At 34.4% G+C, this 19,537-nt stretch overlaps 2 protein-coding genes across 4 annotated transcripts; one reads left to right on the forward strand and one right to left on the reverse strand.

Annotated features, from left to right (window-relative positions):
• Nucleotides 1-111: 111 nt before the first annotated feature.
• LOC107900664 (protein ENHANCED DISEASE RESISTANCE 2) lies at nt 112-11,118 on the forward strand. 2 transcript variants are annotated; one of them, XM_016826333.2, is made up of 22 exons: nt 112-1,048; nt 1,470-1,544; nt 2,038-2,091; nt 2,698-2,763; nt 2,965-3,068; nt 4,126-4,196; nt 4,281-4,397; nt 4,560-4,600; nt 4,698-4,798; nt 4,919-5,014; nt 5,831-5,895; nt 5,993-6,064; nt 6,140-6,295; nt 6,660-6,892; nt 6,975-7,014; nt 7,153-7,307; nt 7,418-7,519; nt 8,269-8,313; nt 8,392-8,532; nt 9,814-9,909; nt 10,070-10,171; nt 10,488-11,118. In XM_016826333.2, the coding sequence occupies exons 1-22, from the start codon at nt 911-913 to the stop codon at nt 10,593-10,595; spliced, it is 2,178 nt and encodes a 725-aa protein (XP_016681822.2). In that variant the 5' UTR covers nt 112-910; the 3' UTR covers nt 10,596-11,118. The 2 variants fall into 2 exon arrangements, 1 of the variants encoding a protein (XP_016681822.2); XR_001684995.2 differs by lacking the exon at nt 10,488-11,118 and having other exon boundaries at nt 8,415-8,532; nt 10,070-10,174.
• On the reverse strand, nt 11,008-18,043 carry LOC107900665 (protein LOW PSII ACCUMULATION 3, chloroplastic). 2 transcript variants are annotated; one of them, XM_041098439.1, is made up of 9 exons: nt 17,875-18,043; nt 17,450-17,644; nt 17,260-17,307; nt 17,121-17,160; nt 16,940-17,040; nt 16,634-16,823; nt 16,455-16,553; nt 11,458-11,575; nt 11,008-11,364 (listed from the first exon to the last, which is right to left on the reverse strand). In XM_041098439.1, the coding sequence occupies exons 1-9, from the start codon at nt 17,923-17,925 to the stop codon at nt 11,244-11,246; spliced, it is 963 nt and encodes a 320-aa protein (XP_040954373.1). In that variant the 5' UTR covers nt 17,926-18,043; the 3' UTR covers nt 11,008-11,243. The 2 variants fall into 2 exon arrangements, with proteins under 2 accessions (XP_040954373.1, XP_040954374.1); XM_041098440.1 differs by lacking the exon at nt 17,260-17,307.
• Between the last annotated feature and the right edge of the window lie 1,494 nt (nt 18,044-19,537).

The raw sequence follows: 19,537 nt of genomic DNA on the forward strand, positions 1-19,537 counted from the left end.
CTAAAGCGGAGATTTACAAATAGCATAAGGATTAATAGCAGAATTTGACCTAAATAACATAATCATGCTTAGGAGATAAGACTTCTTTGTAATTAACCGCTTCAGCAGGGACCAAAGCATATTTCTATTTTCTTGAACTGAGAATTTATATTGTCAGATACTGCCCAGAAACTGAAAGTAAACATGGAAGTCAGGCCCCCCGCCTTTACTATCAGATTTGGCAAAGCTTCAAGGTTCTAAAGATACTTGCCCCACTTACCCAATCATAATCATCCACGTGGCGTTTTCCTAGTTCCGTGCGCCCTTTCTTTCCACACTTACGTGGTCCGTCTCCTCAATTGCACCGTCGCCTCACTTTGAATTACATCGTTGTATTCATTATTTCCCAACCATCGTCGATGCCGGCACCATCGCGTTAGATATCTCCTTAGGCTCTTCCCTGTTTTTTTAAAAATTAATTTTATTTTCGCATATTTTGTATGTATATAAATAATTTATATTAAAAAATTAAAATAAAATATTATCAGTTCATTGTTTCTGATTTCAAAATTCGCTCTCTATTGTCTTCTTCGTCGTCGTCGTCTTCTTCTTCTTCATAGAGTTCAATTCACCTCTGAAGACTTTACTTGATCCTACTTACTGCTGTTCCTTCTTTCCATTTAACTGTTTTTTATTGCCGCTTTTTTTTTGTTATTGCTTCATCGTAGTATACAAAATTAAATTTCTCTTTTTGCGGTTCTCGGGTTCACTGCACTGTCGAAATTGAATCCTGAGACTCTTCCAATTCCAAATTTGAGAATTAGGAATTACCGTTTTCGCGATTTTGACGATAAAGTGAGGGACGACGAGATATCAGAGGACTTAGGAGTTGGAAATTCTATTGGTGGTGGTCGATTTTGAGAGGGCAGGAATGTCGAAGGTGGTGTACGAAGGATGGATGGTGAGATATGGTCGAAGGAAGATCGGACGATCCTTCATACACATGCGATATTTCGTGCTCGAAAATCGGCTTCTAGCTTACTACAAGAGAAAGCCACAAGATAGTCAGGTTTTTAATTATTTTTGTTTGAAAGTTGTTAATTTTTCTTAGGAAATCAAACATGTTTTTGAAGTATTTTATGGTTCGCTTAGATTTAATTCGCCTTCTTTTTGGACTGGAGAAGGGAGAAAAGTAGCTTTTAGAACGGTAAATTAAATGCAGTTCCGTGGATTTAATTTTAATTTTAGTAATGGAACAGCCGATGCTGCAATTCTTTATATAAAATCAGGAGCATCTTGTTGATAAAAGTATTCGATATATGTAGATTCTTACAGTTAAGGGAAAGAAAAACAGAGAAGTATTATTTCTTTTTCTTTAAGGATTCTTTCTGTTTCTTTTGACTGTTTGCTTTTCTGCAGTGTATGCATTCCATTACTAAATGAATCCACTGCTGTTAATGATTAAAAGTTTCCATGTTTTCTAAATTTAGGTTCCTATCAAGACCTTGTTGATAGATGGAAACTGTAGAGTGGAGGATCGAGGTTTGAAGACCCAACATGGACATGTGAGTTGTGTCTCCTTGTGTATATTTGTATGTATGTAATGGTAATGGCAGTGCAAAATGTTGCTGGTGGTAGCTGAGAGCTGAGACTGTTGACCACCATATATAAATAGATATAAAATATATATGTATTTGCATGTGTATATATAAGCATATCGTCAAGTTACAACTGACTAGCCATTCTCTTGTCAATGATTACTATTGTGTGTTCTATTCTTGTGATCCAGTGACTTGGGAGTGTCCTTATTCACCGATTTAATGTTTATATTTTATTTCATACATTTACTGCTTCCTTCCAGTTTCCTTTTCTTTCTTTCGTCAAGAGACTATGCAGGCCCTTGCTTATTGTATCAGTTTATGATTGACTGTCCATGTAATCCTAATTACACACTGTAATATTCAAGTAGCACTTATCCTCTGGTACACAGTGAAATGTATTCCTTTCGATAGAACTGTCATTTATGTTTCATTTTAATTTATGGTCTATGTTTTGCAGATGGTTTATGTTTTGTCAGTTTACAACAAGAAAGAGAAGTACAACAGAATCACGGTTTGTACTTTTTGTTTTACTCTATGGAATAGTAAATGAATGTGTATTCTTAATGCATAATAATCTAAGCTTGCCTGGTTAGTTATTCAATTTGGAGAAACATGTTTTGGCATCTTCTCTCTTATGCTCTTAGCTGCCACTATGAAGGAAGGCTGTAGGAATGGACCCTTTGCTGTCAGTGAATTACTTATTGCTTGTACTTTGACAAATGTACAGTGCTCCTACTGTTATTTGCTGAAGGACTTAAGTCAGATTAGTATAGATTGGTTTTGCACTTGGTTTTACCATGTAGACTATACTTGGAGTCCACTTTGATTGTTCTTGATGGTTTGGTTTTTCCTAATTAAGTTAGCCTCTCAATTGCAAGGATATAATTGTTGCATAGCACTGAAAACTTTTCGTGATGGAACTAGAGTGATATCTGCTTTTGAAGTGATACTGCTATCCAGTGTTACTCTCCCATTGTGCTAGCATATCTTACACTGGCCTCATTGAGCCATGTGTTTCTTTTCACAATCGTTGTGTCCCGTACATCCAGTTGCAAAATCTTATGCCTTTGAATTTTGGGGACCTAAAATAAATCCATGCCTGCATTCTTCTTTTTAGATGGCAGCATTCAACATCCAGGAAGCCCTAATCTGGAAGGAAAAAATAGAGTCTGCGATTGATCAGGTGCATCTCTGACTCTTTAACTTAATTTCTGCTTTCCTTCCATGTTCTAGACTGGTGTTTGAAGTTGATTCTCTTTCACCAACTTCTGTTGAATGGTATAGGGTCACAATTTTTGTGGTGAACTAAATACACTGTGTCTACGTATTAATCTGTTACCCAGACTATTAAAATTGGCTAGTCACATTTTGTTTTCTTATTCAGCATCAAGATTCACAAATGGCCAATGGCAACAAATACGTTTCTTTTGAATATAAATCTGGAATGGATAATGGGAGGAATGCTTCTTCATCAGATTATGAAAGTCAGTAAGTAGCAATTTTATCATTATTTTTCTATTTGCCATTGGCTAGGCATGTCGATAGAAGTGAATGTTTATTATTTTAGTGGTGAGACAGGCTGGCTATAGGCCAGCTACCTCAGTGCCTTGAAGTCTTTGGATCAAATCCTCTGGGTAGAGAGTAACTGTCATAAATGAATGGGGGAAGATCAGAGTAATTAGTTGTGATAAAAACAGGTATTATGTTTTATTGGATTTCACACATCTTAAATTGTCCCAAGTTTTATTTGCGACTCGTAGAAGCATAGATAAATTATAAAATATTTCATGGTTGGAAGTTGGAACAGGTAAATACGTTTTCTTATTTTAAATATCATCTCAGGCCTTTTAAGTAATCTGCTGGACATAGATGATTATAAAGTGGTTAAACATATCCTGTATCATAAACGGATATTGTACATGGGTACACCATGGCACAGACATGTTGACACATCAATTTCCAAAGTCAGAAAACAACACAACATGGATATGAGACTTAAAAAATAATAAATATATAAATATACATATATATTAAGTAATTTTGTTATTTTTTGAATGAAAACTAATATGTGCTAAAGTTCTTTCAAATGGATAAAATTTATTTAAAATATGAATATTTTATAGTAATATAATGTATTGGATATTTAGAACAAATTTTTTCCAATAATCTTTTCATAAGCTCAAAAAACTTTTACTTAATAAAATTTTAAGTTCATCTAACCAAACACCCATTTGATCATCAACCCCATATTATACTTAAGTTCCATCAATTTTATCCATGAATTATTCTCTCTTCCTAATAATGTGGTGTCTGAACAGCCTTGTTGAATAAAACAGCCACTCATCTCCTTTCACTTCTTCCATAGATAATTTTTTATCCAACTTTTCATAAATAAATGGAGTCTCACCCACACAGATCAGATCCATCTAAGGCGAAAATACTGAAGATGGTTTTATTCTCCAAGTTTCAGTTTTTGGTTAACAATAAGAGAAGTGATTACTGGTCATTGGCCAAACTTTTGATTTCTTAATTTTTTTCCCTTAAGGTTCAGTGCCCAGGAGGATGAAGATGAAGCTCCTCCAAAAACTTTGCTTAGGAGAACAACAATTGGAAATGGTTCTCAATTGATTTCCTTTTCTCTTCTACTTTTCACTATTTTGGTCAATTTTCAGAAACTCAACATTTCTATGAAAATGCCAGGTCCTCCAGATTCAATATTGGACTGGACACAGGAATTTGACTCAGAATTATCAAATCAAAATGCCAATTCCCAAGCATTTTCTAGAAAACATTGGCGCCTCCTTCAATGCCAGAACGGTTAGTTTTTTATTGATTATTCCATTTTATTGGCTTTAAAGTTAAATCCAGGTACAGATATCTCAAAAAGAAATTTGTGGTGGAAGGGTATTTTAATTATCTCAATACTGCAGAGGTGTTGATGGATCCTGCTGAATCCGATCCTTTTCTTTGATATGACAGGACTTCGCATTTTTGAAGAGCTTCTTGAAGTCGATTACCTTGTACGAGCCTCATGCCTTGTATTTATATATATTTTATTTTTTTCCGTGTATAAAGATGTTTTAGGTGTTAAGAATCACTTACATTTTCTTTATGTAGCCAAGGAGCTGTAGTAAGGCTATGAGGGCTGTAGGTGTTGTGGAAGCTACGTGTGAGGAAATATTTGGTCTTGTAATGAGCATGGATGGAACTCGATTTGAGTAGGTTTCTTGAGACAAAAATGCAAAGCTTTGTTTATCAAAAGAATTCATGGGACTTCTTATTTTTAGATATTTTGTGAACTTGCCATTTTTCATATTTATAGTATCTAATTTCCGCAGGTGGGATTGTAGTTTTCAGTACGGTAGTTTAGTTGAGGAGGTAGATGGGCATACAGCTATACTTTATCACAGGCTTCAGTTGGACTGGTTCAGCATGTAATATTTTCTCTCCAATTTAAATTGTTTATTTTTATGCTTTCATTTTATTGATAATTTGTCTTTTGAAGCAGTGGCAGCATATTGTTCTGTTTTGGAACCAAACTTGTTAGGAGTACACAAAAGGACTTCCTTTTGGCATATTTCTTTGTTGTGATACTAACCTTGATTGTTGCCAATATATTTTATCTATTCAATGTATTCAGAAAATCCCCAAAATGGACTGGTTAAGTCTAGTAGTGTTGGATGCGTATAAGCATCAGAAGAAATCGGAAAAGATGAAACTTCACTGCATCAATGAAATACAATGAAAAGAAAGAAGAACAACCGAGCAAGCAAGAACTGAAGTAAGAAAAAGGATTGAGTGAAGAGAGACAAGGATGTGCTGTTGTGTTTACAAGAACTGAAGATTTTTGCATTAGGGGTGTTGCCCCTGTAGCTTTGGTACTTTGCAGAAGTATTGGCTTAGTAATCTAGTATGAGCAGTCAATAAGATTGGTGAAGACTTAATGATCTTTCCATCTAAAATTTATTCTTCATATAAACCATGCATGGTACTTGCATATATGTATGTACATAAATGGTTGTTTCTAGATGACAGAGAAGGAAGTTTTGAAAATTTACTGTTATTGGAGTGAACCTTCTATTGGTCTTGTCCAAGGTCTATTACAACTTTGTTCACTTCATTGAGGATTACTTATGCAACCTTGTAAAATGTTTCTAAATATTATGCTTCAGTTTCCAAAAGGAATTTTTATTTCTTCTTCCTTCACTAAGTATGGCAACTTTTTTAGTTTATGGCTCCATTTTTTGCAGGTTTGTCTGGCCCCGTGACCTTTGCTATGTGCGTTATTGGCGCCGAAATGATGATGGAAGTTATGGTAAGTCTATTTAGATTTACTTACATATTGAACTGCATGCTTATTTGTCTAGCTTCTGAAATCTCCCTTTCCTTATCTTGTTTTTGTTATTGTGCAGTTGTATTATTTCGTTCTAGGGAGCATGAGAATTGCGGTCCACAACCAGGATATGTGCGGGCTCATGTTGAGAGTAAGTTCTTTGCGAATAAACTGGTTGTGCTGAGACTAGAGAGATGAGTATTTGATTTGTTTCTAATTTTCTCAGGTGGAGGGTTCAACATTTCACCCCTGAAATCTCGAAACGGGAAGTCCAGAACGCAGGTGCAGCATCTCATGCAGATTGATTTAAAAGGATGGGGTGTGGGTTGTATTTCGGCATTTCAGCAACACTGTCTTCTTCAGATGTTAAATAGTGTTGCTGGTGAGTTCTTTTTTTTTTCTTTTTTTCTTTTTTTTTTATAAAAATTGCCTGTTAAAAAATTCGTAGTGTTCTGGCAATTTGACATCCATTGAAATACAGGATGCTTTTTTGTTTCCATGGTTTACTTCATTTTATTCTTGTTAATTCTAATGTCAAGAAAAAGGAAAAGATCTTGTTTTTTATTGTGATACCAGTCTGTTTTGCATCTTGATCTCCCACTCCCGTCCAAATAAACAGCTTGAAGAAGAAAAAAGAAATCGTGTGAGGGGTGTGAGGAGATTTTAAGAAAATTTCACTCCAATTATGTTTGTTTTAGTCTCCGTCCATCTACCCCTTTAAGATTGTTGTTTACCTCTTATGATAGGATTGCGTGAATGGTTTGCCCAAACAGATGAAAGAGGTGCCCCTCCTAGAATCCCAGTTATGGTCAATATGGCTTCATCTTCAGTTTCCTTAAAGAAAACTCGAAAGATAGATGAGTTATCTGTTCCCCCTGCCCCCTCTCTTTATCAAATGAATGCTGCAAGCCGAAACTCTTTGTTGATGGATGAATACTCTGATGAGGACGAAGAACAAATGCTTGAGGCAGAACAAGAGGTTTTGTATTACCACAATCATTTATATAATTTCTTTTTGACTTGTTCCTAACTACGGGTTCTTATTTCCCTCAAAATTTCAGCCATATCCTACTAGAAGTGACTATCATGTCAAAAGAACAGGTGGGTCCTAATAATGTTACATTGTTTCATTTTGATGTGATTAGATAAAAAATTTTAAACTTATAGACTGACTTCTCATCTCAAGTATACAACTTATTTATTTAATAATTAATTAATTAAATTTTTTATGAATGAAAGCCCTGGAAGAAGAACCAATTGAGAAAATTGATTTGTCATGCTTTTCTGGTAATCTACGACGTGATGACCGTGATAACTCTCGTGACTGTTGGAGAATATCAGATGGTAACAATTTCAGAGTTCGTAGCAAGCATTTTTGTTACAACAAAACAAAGGTTCGCATTCTTGTGTTTGTTTTTTCTGATTACTATTTTTACATCCAAATTGATATGTTAAGGTCTTTGTTATGTTATCTCCCCCCCCCCCAAAAAAAAATGCAATGAAGATTCCTGCAGGAAAGCATTTAATGGATCTTGTTGCTGTTGATTGGTTCAAAGACTCAAAAAGAATGGATCATGTTGCCAGGCGTCAAGGTTGTGCTGCACAAGTGAGTCTGTTACCTATTTAATGTTGTCTGCCTGTGTTTGTATCTGGTCGGTATATTAAGTGATTCCTGCTCCATTTGATATGCATGATTTGTCAGTTCTGCAATGTCGTTCAAGCCTTTACTAGGAATCATGTTGAGCATATTATTACATATGGAATCTGGTTGCACTGGAACTGATTGGTTTACTTTTTATTTTTTGAGTTGCATACCTTGCTGTAGTAACTCCACAACTTGCATAGTAGTTATTCAAATTGTATTCGGGTATGCCAGTGGCATATCAAAAATTACTTGTTAGGTCAATTGGTTAGGTTGCAAAATCGTTCCTTTGGCCACCCACTCTATTAGCATATTGGGAATAAAATCCACAACATATAAACACATCCGCATTCTTGAATAGATAAATTATACATGACAGATTCTGTACAAGCTAAACAGGATGCCTTTTTTGATGGAAATGATAAGGATAAACTTGAACCAGTTATCTACTATGAACATGATACCTTTTTCTAGAGGAAATAGGGAATGAGTAGGGAATCACATTGAACTTACAAAACCATGTTTGTCCCTGACCAAGTTTCTTTATTTGGTTGTGTTAAATCTAAACTGACGGTTCACCTTAGTTGCTTGTGAGAGCCTAAGCCTCACTTCTTCAGTTCTTGTTTTGTCGCTATAAACATTATTGATGTAGGAAATCCAATATGGAGTGTATTTTATGGGTCTTTGATTCCTCGTTGTTTCTGTCTTTGTAGGTTGCTTCAGAAAAGGGGTTTTTCTCTTTGATCTTTAATTTTCAAGTAAGCCTTCAAAATGCAGGTGGTATTGTATCTTAGACTAATGGTAATGTTGAGTGGATAATGTTGATCTTGTTTCAGGTTCCTGGTTCGACACACTATAGTATGGTATTCTATTTTGTGACGAGGGAATTAGTACCTGGATCTCTTTTGCAGCGATTTGTTGATGGTGATGATGAATTCCGCAATAGCAGGCTGAAGCTTATTCCATCAGTGCCAAAGGTATTTTTCTTCATTGTGTTCAGATAAATGTTAAAATCATGGTGATTGAGACAGGTGGAAGCAGTCTTCATTCTAATTGTGCCTCTACAATTCTTGTCTTTCATTGACGTTTGTCTATTAGGGTGCCACACCGGACTTTGTCATCTTAGAAACAATTAGTACTTTATTCAAAAAAGCTTCTGTACTTCATGAACACTAAGAATCTATTTGAGAACTTGAATTTTAAATAATAAATTTGGATCGTAAGAATAGTGTAAAATGTGTAGAAATTGCATTCAAATATAACCTTCATAATTGTTTTTCAAATTTAAGGAGTTATTGAATGTCTATTTAGTATTGAATTTGTGAATTCGAAGAACATCTTCTATCTTTGAAATATATTATTATAACTAATTCATACATAGTGTGTGCATTTTATTCTCACAATTTATTTAGCAAGTGGAATCCACATAAATACCTTTGGCACTGATGCATGTTAAAATCAATTTCATGTTCCCCGACCTGGCATTATTGAATGCCATGAATCCATAAATATGCATCGGTTCCTATTCATGTTCTCAATTTGTTCTCAAGCTTTTTTATTTCCTTTTATGTTTGCAAGCATGAATATGTATGCATTAAAAGACATAACAAGGTTCGTTGGTCATATTATATGTGCTTTTGCTTTATAAAAGTTTCAACCCAACAACATCGGATTTGCCTGTGTATCATACTTGAAAGCGTGTATTAAAAATCGGTCAGTGTGTTTCCAGCATAGCTGCCTTAAATTACAGTTTGGCATATTATTGTCTTTTGAAGTAGACCGTTGCTTATACAGGTTCCGTATCTTTAAAAAGTGGTCCTGCTAATACTTCCATTTGAAATAACATTTTATAAATTATTTTGTTTGTTTATTTGAGGATATATCCGGGTTAAGTACTGTATCATTACCTGAAGTCCCATTCTGATTTTACTTTTCCAATTTCAATTTTAAGCCAAATTGAGTTTTTTGGTTTTTGTTTGTTCTTTAGTTTTGGCCGGGGCAAAGTTCTCTTTAGTTGACCAAACCTGCCTTTGGTTTTTAAAATTGTCCAAAGTTGCGTCATTCCTATTTGCTTTAATGCCTTTGCCCTATCATAAATGTGAACGTGGGAATTGTTTATGGATTAAATGGTGGGATTCTCTCCAGTGAGGTTAAGTTTTTCTGAAGAAAAAATGTGAGCGTTAGGCATTGCCTTAATTCTATTTCTCTCTTTTCTCCTTTGAAACTTGTTCTCAAATCGTTCACATCGAATCTTGCAGGGATCATGGATTGTGCGGCAGAGTGTTGGTAGCACCCCTTGTTTGTTGGGTAAAGCAGTTGATTGCAATTATATCCGTGGTCCCAAGTACTTAGAAGTAAGCATCCTTAAGAAATTTTTAGTACTTCAATGTAGCATTAAATAAATGTCTTTTTTTCCCTCTTCTTCTTAATACAAAAAAGGCGACAACATGATAATTAGTGGACTTGTTAGTGTTTGTTACTGATATGGGTTTTCTTGTTTCTTTCTCACTGTAGGTTGATATTGACATAGGCTCTTCTACCGTTGCTAATGGAGTTTTGGGGCTTGTCACTGGTGTAATTAGGACATTGGTAGTTGACATGGCTTTCCTTGTACAGGTATGGTTCTAAAACATCAGTTGTCTCAAAAATCTTTATCAGAAAATTTGTTGCTTTATTATTGATTGCCAGAATATATGCTGGCTTTGCAAGCAAAGAGATTTAATAGGAAACAGCACAAGCTGAAGCAATCACTGTTGCAGTACACATTGTATTCATTATTAATGGCATGTCAAAGGGCTGTCTAGGGCCATTGCTTATTGTAGCTAGAAATTAGGCATGAGGCATTAACTCACATTTGTGATTTATGGTTCACTTGGTTTATATATATGCTGGTTTAAAAGTAGTTGCATGTTCTCTTCTTTCCCCCCCTTAGGCAAACACAACGGATGAGCTGCCAGAACGGTTAATTGGTGCAGTTCGTGCTTCACATATAGAGCTATCGTCGGCCATAGTTCCAAAGCTTGATGTGGATCCATCATGATTATTTTGACCACAGCTGATTTTATACGAATCGTCTGTTCTGATATATTAATCTCTTTGGCATTCTGTCATTAACAGTTACAGGAAGATGTCATACTTTTTTCCAAAGTAGTGAAAGGAAAATGGAATTCTGACGTCAGGAAGCTTGTTTATTCTCTCTGGTGGGCTATTTGTTAAGGAAAAAATAAATCCAAAAATATCTTCGGAACAAAATGGAAGATGATGAAGAGGATAAGAAAGGATGATGGGATTGTTAGTCATCATTTAATGTAATATATATCAAGCAAATATCAGTTTTACCCTTCTTCCAACTCTTTTCTTTTAAAGATTATGGCCATATGGGAATGTAGTAGTATCATATGTGCTGAAGAAGAAAGAGAGAAGAGGGTAACTTATTACCTGAACGAATGATGTTTATTAATAACCAGTAGCCAGTAGGGAGGCTAGATGAGGCTGCTGTTATTTCCCAAAATGAAGTTTTCAACTGTTTTCCTCTTCCAGAAAAGAAATTAATTTATTGAACATTTTCACTGTCATATTTACATCATGCTATGCTTGCTGGAGGGATACGTGTAGTGATGGAATCTGGTGGTAATAGCTGGTGGAGGGTGTAATTGATGCCACATGGTAAGCATGAAATTCCCAAATCTCAAGCAGCAGGGAGAATATCCAAAGCAACTTCCTTGAGGGATGGCATTTTCTCCTGCTGGTGCACACAAAAGTACTTATTCCCCATCCTTCTAAGCACTCTCCAAGGACCTGGATAGCACCTAATTGAAGAGAAGCACCAGTTGTTCCATTTAGCCGTGAAAAAGCTCAAGACAATTCAGTCAGCAAGAAAAAAAAAAGGTTATGAAGCAAACCTGAAAAGTGTCCCTCCATTTCGTCCCTTGAAGTTATGTATGTAATATACAGTCTCCATCATGGGCAGGAGGGATTTGGTCAGTGCTGCCAGCTTAGGATAGAAAAAAGATGGATAATCTTAGCTCATTCATTCAAGGACAACAATTTAAGCTATCATTTGAAATCTAAATGATTGAAAAACTATGGATGAATTGCCAAGGAAAGTGATACGAGTCACAAAAGCCCAAATTCTTGAATGCGAGGCCCAATAAGCAAATTCCCAGCCCAATCAAGAAATCCATCCATACTTAGTTGAAAATCAGGCCAAATTGTCAAAGTGGCCCAAGTTGTAAAGTTTTATTTTTATTTTTATTTATTTATTTACTTAGTTTAAATTTTTATGTCAATATTCAGTCCAAGAGTCCCAGATAAAATGACCTTTGACCGAATTTCCATATTAAAATAATTAGGAGTTTTTTTATTTTAGTTTTCTAATTAGATTAGGACTAGTTATAAGGCCTATTTAAAGGCATGACTGTCCACCTTGTTAAACACTTATCATTATTATTAAAATTTCAGATTTGTTGAGAGCAGAATTTTCTTTGAGTTTTCTCCAAGATTTCTCTCTTGAGTTTTCTTTAGAAGTTGTTTTAACAATCTTGTGATTGTGGGAGCCATCTTCAACCTTCTTCTTGCCATTGATATTCTTTGGAGGGGAGATTAGAGCCGTTTGAAGGGAGTTGTGAGATCTTTCGAGATTTCAAGGCTTCTTAGGACTTATCTTTTAATTTCTTATTGTCAATTCTTTCTTTATTTCTACTTGTGCTGAATCATTATCTAATCTATTTTCTGTTCTTATTGTGTTTCAGCCTTTTTCTATTTTAAGGAATCAGCCCAGAAATCCCCAATTTTTAGGGTTTTTCCATACTCTTTTTGGGTGAAATTAGATTGTCGAAATTTGGGGAAAACTATCTTGGTGTTCAATTGGGCAGAATCACAATCTCCTTGAGGGTTTCAAGAACCCTAACACTTATTTCTATTCTCAATTTGATTCTTTGCTGATTTGGGGATTTTATTTCAGATCTGAAAATTCAAAAATCTAATCTTTTAATTTTCTGTTTCGTTTCAGATCTAATTGTTTAGGGTTTTCGTAGGAGTTTCTCGTGACTTGGCAACTCGATCTTGGTCCGCGCGTAACCCCGTATCATTTGGTATCAGATTTTGGGCGTTTTGGGTGTTCTTGGTTGATTTCTAAACTGATCTCTATTTTTTAAATTACAAACAGCAGTTTTACCCAGAAAATTTTTTGAAAAAAATTCATTTGAGTGGGTAAATGTTTTCTGATTGATCTGAAATTTTACATACATATTTTTGGCACTGTTATTGAATATACAAAAATATTTCCCGCAAAAAAATTAGTCGAAAAAGTCAAAAAATTGAAAAAAGACGAAATCCAATAAAAAATTAAAAAAATATTCAGCGGGTTGAATTTGGTGCCCAAATTTTTCAGATCAAAAATTCAATATTTGAAGACATTCCAGATTTAATTTTGTGCTTTTTGGAGATCGGGAACACCTCGAACGAAGTTGTCAAGTTACTCCGCAGTTTTTCGGGTTTTCTGTTTTCAGCAATTTTTATTGATTCTTAGCTGTAGGTTTTCATTTGTTTACCTTTATTCTTCCTTTACGTTATCTAACACCTTCTTGTTTCTTGTGTTAGTAGGATTTAAACGTGTGCACAACTTCTTCCTAGGTGCAACACGAATCAATTGGTGTCTCGTCAGTTTTTGGCATCCTAGTGCAAATTAGGATTCTTTGGTAGTTTGGTTCACACTCTCTAATTGGTTGATATAAACTCTGATAAAGAACTCACAAGATTGAATTCGACCTCATTGAGAATTTGATTTTTTATTTTTGAGTGATTAACGGTGAGGTTTGATAACTTTTATTTTTGAGTGTTGAGTGTTTTGCAGGTTTTAAAAAATAATGTCTACAGGTGATAATAATAGTGACATATTTAAAAAATTCCAACAATAGTTGGATGAACAGGCTGCTGCTCTTCGAGCTTTGACTGCTACCATCAATGAGGTGCAATTGAATCAAGAACCTCAATATCGAAATCCAATCAAAGAAGATAGGGATAACCAACCCCAGAGGCGCGGCCCTCGACGTGTCACTAGAATGGATGATGATTTTCATGATCGTGGACAATCATCTTTGGCAAAACCAAAGAGCGAGCAGCAACGAGAACATCTCTTTCATACTCGCTGCCATGTACAAGGTAAGCTTTGTAGAGTTATTATTGATGGTGAAAGTTGCTCGAACATAGCCAGCACGACGATGGTGGAAAAGCTTTGCTTAACCACTACCAAGCATCCACAACCTTATCAACTACAAGGGCTTAGCAACGAAGGCCAATTTAGGGTCACTCAACAAGTGCGCATCGCATTTTCTATCGGTAAGTATCAAGACGAAGTTGTGTGCGACGTAATGCCTATTCAAGCCTGCCATTTGTTGCTAGGAGAACCGTGGCAACTGGATCGAAAAGTCACTCACGATGGTCGTACCAATAGGTATTCTTTCAAGCATCAAGGAAAGAAACTCACCTTAGTGCCGCTCACTCTGGAACAAGTCCATGAGGACCAAATCAAACTGAAAAATTCTGTTAAAACAAGTGAGGAAAAAGAAAAAGAGAATGAAAAAGAGCAAAAAGAGATTGAGAGTGAAAAGGAATGTGAAACAGAAAAGAAAATTGAAAAAGAAGTTGAAGAAAGAAGAGAAAATGAGTTAGAAGAAGAAACAAAAGAAAAAGACGAGGAAATGCTAGTGAGGAATGTTTCCACTAACCAAGATATGAATTTTTCTTGTGTTGCTACTTTTCAGGTTCCTGAAAGATCGAAAGATAACTTTCAACTTCAATACCTCTCAAATGAAAGACGCTTTCATACGATCAACTTAGGCAAAGATGAAATCACACTACATGATCCCGAAGGTAAGCAAGGTACGGAAATTTTAGAAACCGAGTCCAGTGCAGATTTGAAAATTATTAATAAAACTTTTGGTGACTTAGTTCTTAAAAGATCCCCTCATTTTGATCCGATTAATTGTTACTCTTCGATTGTGGTTGATAAAGTCATTACGAAAAGAAGCGTGATTTGTTATTCTCTTGATTTACCTTGTGTAAAATCCTCGAATTTGTCCAAATCTGTTTTGGAGAATAAGGTAACGAAATTTTCCAAATTTGTTTTCAATTTATATTCGTGCCTTAAACAGTTTATGTGGTTGTACATGAAGTTTGAGTTCCATTTGACAAAGGTTAACTCAACAACGGAGATTCGACTACACTATGCCCCCGATGAGCGAAGGTTTGTTTTAAATGAAAAAGGTAAAATCGACCCTTATTCTTCTGCTTATCGAGGTAAGATGCTTGAAACCTTTGAAACACTTTTGTACTCCTCGGATAGTGATAAAGATCGTGTTGATGAACACTTAGATCGAAACGTGCTTGACTGTCCTATTTTATTTATTGATGATCTATCTGTTTTGATGGTTGATAAAAAGATTCTTGTTTTTGATAATGCATGTGTGAGTGAATCTATAGACCGTCGATTAATGCATGGTATGATTATGCAACTCTGTGAACCATGTGAATCTTTTCAAATACCTACTTGTGACGATTATGTTTACCATTTGATTTATTACTCGCAATTTATTCATGGTTTGTGGGAACAATGTGAGACGACTGAATGCCTTAAAACATGTCCATCTTTGTTTCAAATATTTGACGAGGCAGTGGTGAGTAAATTAGATTGTTTGCATGGTAATCTGAATCTGTCCATTCACATGCGTTATACCTGTTCTGTTATGCTTATGATTGGACTACAAGCTTGTTTCCGTTGCTATTTACTATCTCATGGCTATTCTTTTCAGTGGACTCAATTGCCATTAGTCCCGTTCGATAGAGGAAAGTCGAGTTCATTTGATTTTTCAGATTCGAGGACGAATCTTTTTGAGGAAGGGGGGAATGATACGAGTCACAAAAGCCCAAATTCTTGAAGGCGAGGCCCAATAAGCAAATTCCCAGCCCAATCAAGAAATCCATCCATACTTAGTTGAAAATCAGGCCAAATTGTCAAAGTGGCCCAAGTTGTAAAGTTTTATTTTTATTTTTATTTATTTATTTACTTAGTTTAAATTTTTATGTCAATATTCAGTCCAAGAGTCCCAGATAAAATGACCTTTGACCGAATTTCCATATTAAAATAATTAGGAGTTTTTTTATTTTAGTTTTCTAATTAGATTAGGACTAGTTATAAGGCCTATTTAAAGGCATGACTGTCCACCTTGTTAAACACTTATCATTATTATTAAAATTTCAGATTTGTTGAGAGCAGAATTTTCTTTGAGTTTTCTCCAAGATTTCTCTCTTGAGTTTTCTTTAGAAGTTGTTTTAACAATCTTGTGATTGTGGGAGCCATCTTCAACCTTCTTCTTGCCATTGATATTCTTTGGAGGGGAGATTAGAGCCGTTTGAAGGGAGTTGTGAGATCTTTCGAGATTTCAAGGCTTCTTAGGACTTATCTTTTAATTTCTTACTGTCAATTCTTTCTTTATTTCTACTTGTGCTGAATCATTATCTAATCTATTTTCTGTTCTTATTGTGTTTTCAGCATTTTTCTATCTTAAGGAATCAGCCCAGAAATCCCCAATTTTTAGGGTTTTTCCATACTCTTTTTGGGTGAAATTAGATTGTCGAAATTTGGGGAAAACTATCTTGGTGTTCAATTGGGCAGAATCACAATCTCCTTGAGGGTTTCAAGAACCCTAACACTTATTTCTATTCTCAATTTGATTCTTTGCTGATTTGGGGATTTTATTTCAGATCTGAAAATTCAAAAATCTAATCTTTTAATTTTCTGTTTCGTTTCAGATCTAATTGTTTAGGGTTTTCGTAGGAGTTTCTCGTGACTTGGCAACTCGATCTTGGTCCGCGCGTAACCCCGTATCAGAAAGGATACATCCAGATCTGATACAGTCGAGTTCTCCATTGAATATAATCATTTTCCTGTTGGTGTTCATTACAGCTTCCTTGTAAAGCTCTTCCACCACAATCATTTCTGCATAATGGATTGCATACCTTACGTAAAAGCATCATGGAGTACACATCGAAAACAATTCAGGGTGTTCGATAAGCTACCATTGACGTTAAAATAAGGATAACCAACAAGGAACAGTTCATCCTCTGGCTTTACCCTGTCTGCCATTTTCACTTTCTCACCAAAACCGAAATCCTCGAAGAAGGATGGTTTTGTTAGATAATCTAATTTGAAAGAAGCTCCTTCAAACACTTGTCTTGCAAATTTAACTTCATTTGCCTCTGGGAAAAACTGAAAACTTAACAGCAGACATAAATTATTATGAATTATATAAGCAATAAGTTAGGCCTTACAGTTGTTTTGTGCCTCCCTCTTCATATTAAATACACTTTGCTATTGGCACTTACTATTCTGGTTCGTGTAACTTTCTCTGGAGCTACCAAAATGTCACAAAATTCACGAATCAACTGCATACTTCCAGTCATTTCATTTCCTCCTTCACAGTCACCTTGTATGTGTAGTTAACATATAATATATATAAGTTCAAAAATAAAAGAGAAAAGACACATGGGAAGGGGAGAGAAGAACCTGGTACAGATCCAAGTCCAGCTGTTGGGAATTCAATCTCCTGCAATAGATATTTGTATGTCACGAACTATATATTGAGACTGAAACATGTAATTTGCCTTTAAACTCTCCAATTATTACACAGTGCTATCTATTTCACCATCAACTGTTTGCCATCCTTCAAAGCCAATTCTGTTGCCCTTTTTGCCTGTTATTTGACACTCATATTCCAAAGGAATAATAAGATTTTACAGCAGCGATAGTTGCAAGAAATTATCTTAGAAATTGCATGACAGATTATTATATATATATGTAAGATACAGTATTAAAATAAGATACCCAAGGCTTACTTGTTTAAGAAGGTCAATGTAATCATTGGGGAATGGAGTATCATATTCAGTCAAGGCTTCCCCCTCAGAAACTGAACGACTTATAAACTTGAGATTCCTTCTAGAACCTACTATTTGGTGCAAACCAATTTTCCCTTTTATAACCGCATTTGCGTTGGCTTCTGCTTCAGTCCAATGGCTTCTGGACTGAAAAACCTACAAATTGGTGGTTCAAACTAATTAACCATTACGCAAAAAAGTCCACATGATTTGAGAGGTATTCATCTATATACATCAAGAAATGGGATATTTCTCTAAATCAATAACCAATCAAAGAGAGTGTTACAGCTTTTCGTAGGTAGTGAGTTAATTCGAGTGGTGTGGGGGCATTGAACATTAATATTCGAAGAAACATAAAAAAAGAGATGAAGAAGCGAGTCGTTTACCATCCGATGTGGGGTTGAAGACACTGCAAAACCAGGATTGGATAGCAGCATCTCTTTTGGTTTCGAACTACAAAGACCGTTATGTTCGTTGTTAGACGAACAACATTCTATTTTATTTTCTCATCGCCACACTGCATTCTGTATGACGTGCCGTGTTGTGCACCACTCAGTATTGTTTTTCTACTTCTTGCATTATCCTCTTTTAATGCAAGTACTCGTTTAAAGTTTATTTAATTTGTTTTTTTTTTAAGTTCAAACTACTTAAACTATTAACAAATTAACGTTTTGGTCACTCAATTTTAAAAAATTATAAAATGATTATTGAAAAGTTTTCATTTAATTCATTGAACTATTCAAAAGTTTTTATTCAAGTCATTAAGCTGTTAAGTGTCTTGTTTTTTTAAATCTAGTTAGCGAGCTCCAAGCAAAGATTCGATGATTGGTTAAATGGATCAATATTCATCAATGAGTAAAAGAATATATCTTAGATTCAAATTGATTTGATGGTCAATGTTAGAGATTGAAAAAGAAAACTGTTTGGATTTTGGTTCGTAGATTCGTGACGTATAAAACTGTTTCATGAAAAAAAAACTAAATTGTAGAAGAAAAGGAAAAAGAGAGCTTTCGATTAGTGCAGACGATGCAAACAGAAAAGACCATACATCAGTAATTTTAACAGCCCAACAACTTAAATGAAGACTTTCCAATAATTTAGTGATTATTTTTTCAATTTTTAAAATTGAGTAATAAAAATGTAAATTTACTAATAGTTTAGTGACTTTGGGTGTAGTTTATCCCTTTTTTAAATGTTAAGGGTTAAATTTATAAATATTTGAAAATTAAATTGTTAGCTAAATTTATTGAATTATTTAAAATTAAAGTTAATTTAATAGAATAGGCAAATGTTGAAGACTAAATATGTTATTATATTAAGTAAAAAAAGGTCATCTCACCATTTCCATTAACAATTTAATGGGATGTGATTAAAAGAGAAACAAAATATATTGTTAATGACAAAATTGAAGACTTTTGTAGTTCAATGACCAAAATAGAAACACGCTAATACTTAAGCGATTAATTGTACAATTTATCTTTTTTTATTAGAACTAGATAAATGCCTCCATTTCATTGTGAAAATATTCAAAATAACATTTTAGAATATAATAGTTACATTTAGATTTATAATATTTAAAATTAATTAATTAATTTATCATTGAGTAATTTTAATATGATTCACTAATAATTTATCAGTTATCTAGATGTGGTGAATTAGAGTCGATAATGTTAGCCATAATATGAATATGTGATATGATCATAATATAAAAATAATTAAATAAAAAATAAAAAACTAATAATAAAAAAGACAACGTTGCATAATTATTATTAGTGAGTCAAAAATTATATAATATATAATTTATTTTTAAATATAATTATAATAAAAATAATACGATGATATTTTCCGTAGAATCTTGAAAGGTAGATATTTTTGACATTTTGATTTCCTTGAATAATCCCTTATTTATGGAGGAGTATTTTTTTTTATTACAAAGCATCTGCTTTTTAAAGGAGTATGATAGAGATTGGGTGATGGGCGACATTTCATAGGTTCCCATGATAATAATTTTTTTATTGATTCAGAGCCTTTATCGGATATGAAATGTTT

The sequence above is a fragment of the Gossypium hirsutum genome, chromosome D08, assembly GCF_007990345.1.
Source record: "Gossypium hirsutum isolate 1008001.06 chromosome D08, Gossypium_hirsutum_v2.1, whole genome shotgun sequence".
Classification (NCBI taxonomy): Eukaryota; Viridiplantae; Streptophyta; class Magnoliopsida; order Malvales; family Malvaceae; genus Gossypium; species Gossypium hirsutum.

Bases quoted from the DNA above. Each gene is read 5' to 3' on its own strand.
- LOC107900665 (XM_041098439.1), bottom strand. From the start codon at position 17,925: ATGCTGCTATCCAATCCTGGTTTTGCAGTGTCTTCAACCCCACATCGG. The intron at 17,645-17,874 runs GTAAACGACTCG...ACCAATTTGTAG, and splicing joins CTTCAACCCCACATCGGATG to GTTTTTCAGTCCAGAAGCCA. The intron at 17,161-17,259 runs GTGAAATAGATA...TATCTATTGCAG, and splicing joins AGGATGGCAAACAGTTGATG to GAGATTGAATTCCCAACAGC.
- LOC107900664 (XM_016826333.2), top strand. From the start codon at position 911: ATGTCGAAGGTGGTGTACGAAGGATGGATGGTGAGATATGGTCGAAGG. The intron at 5,015-5,830 runs GTAATATTTTCT...CATTTTTTGCAG, and splicing joins CAGTTGGACTGGTTCAGCAT to GTTTGTCTGGCCCCGTGACC. The intron at 7,520-8,268 runs GTGAGTCTGTTA...CTGTCTTTGTAG, and splicing joins GTCAAGGTTGTGCTGCACAA to GTTGCTTCAGAAAAGGGGTT.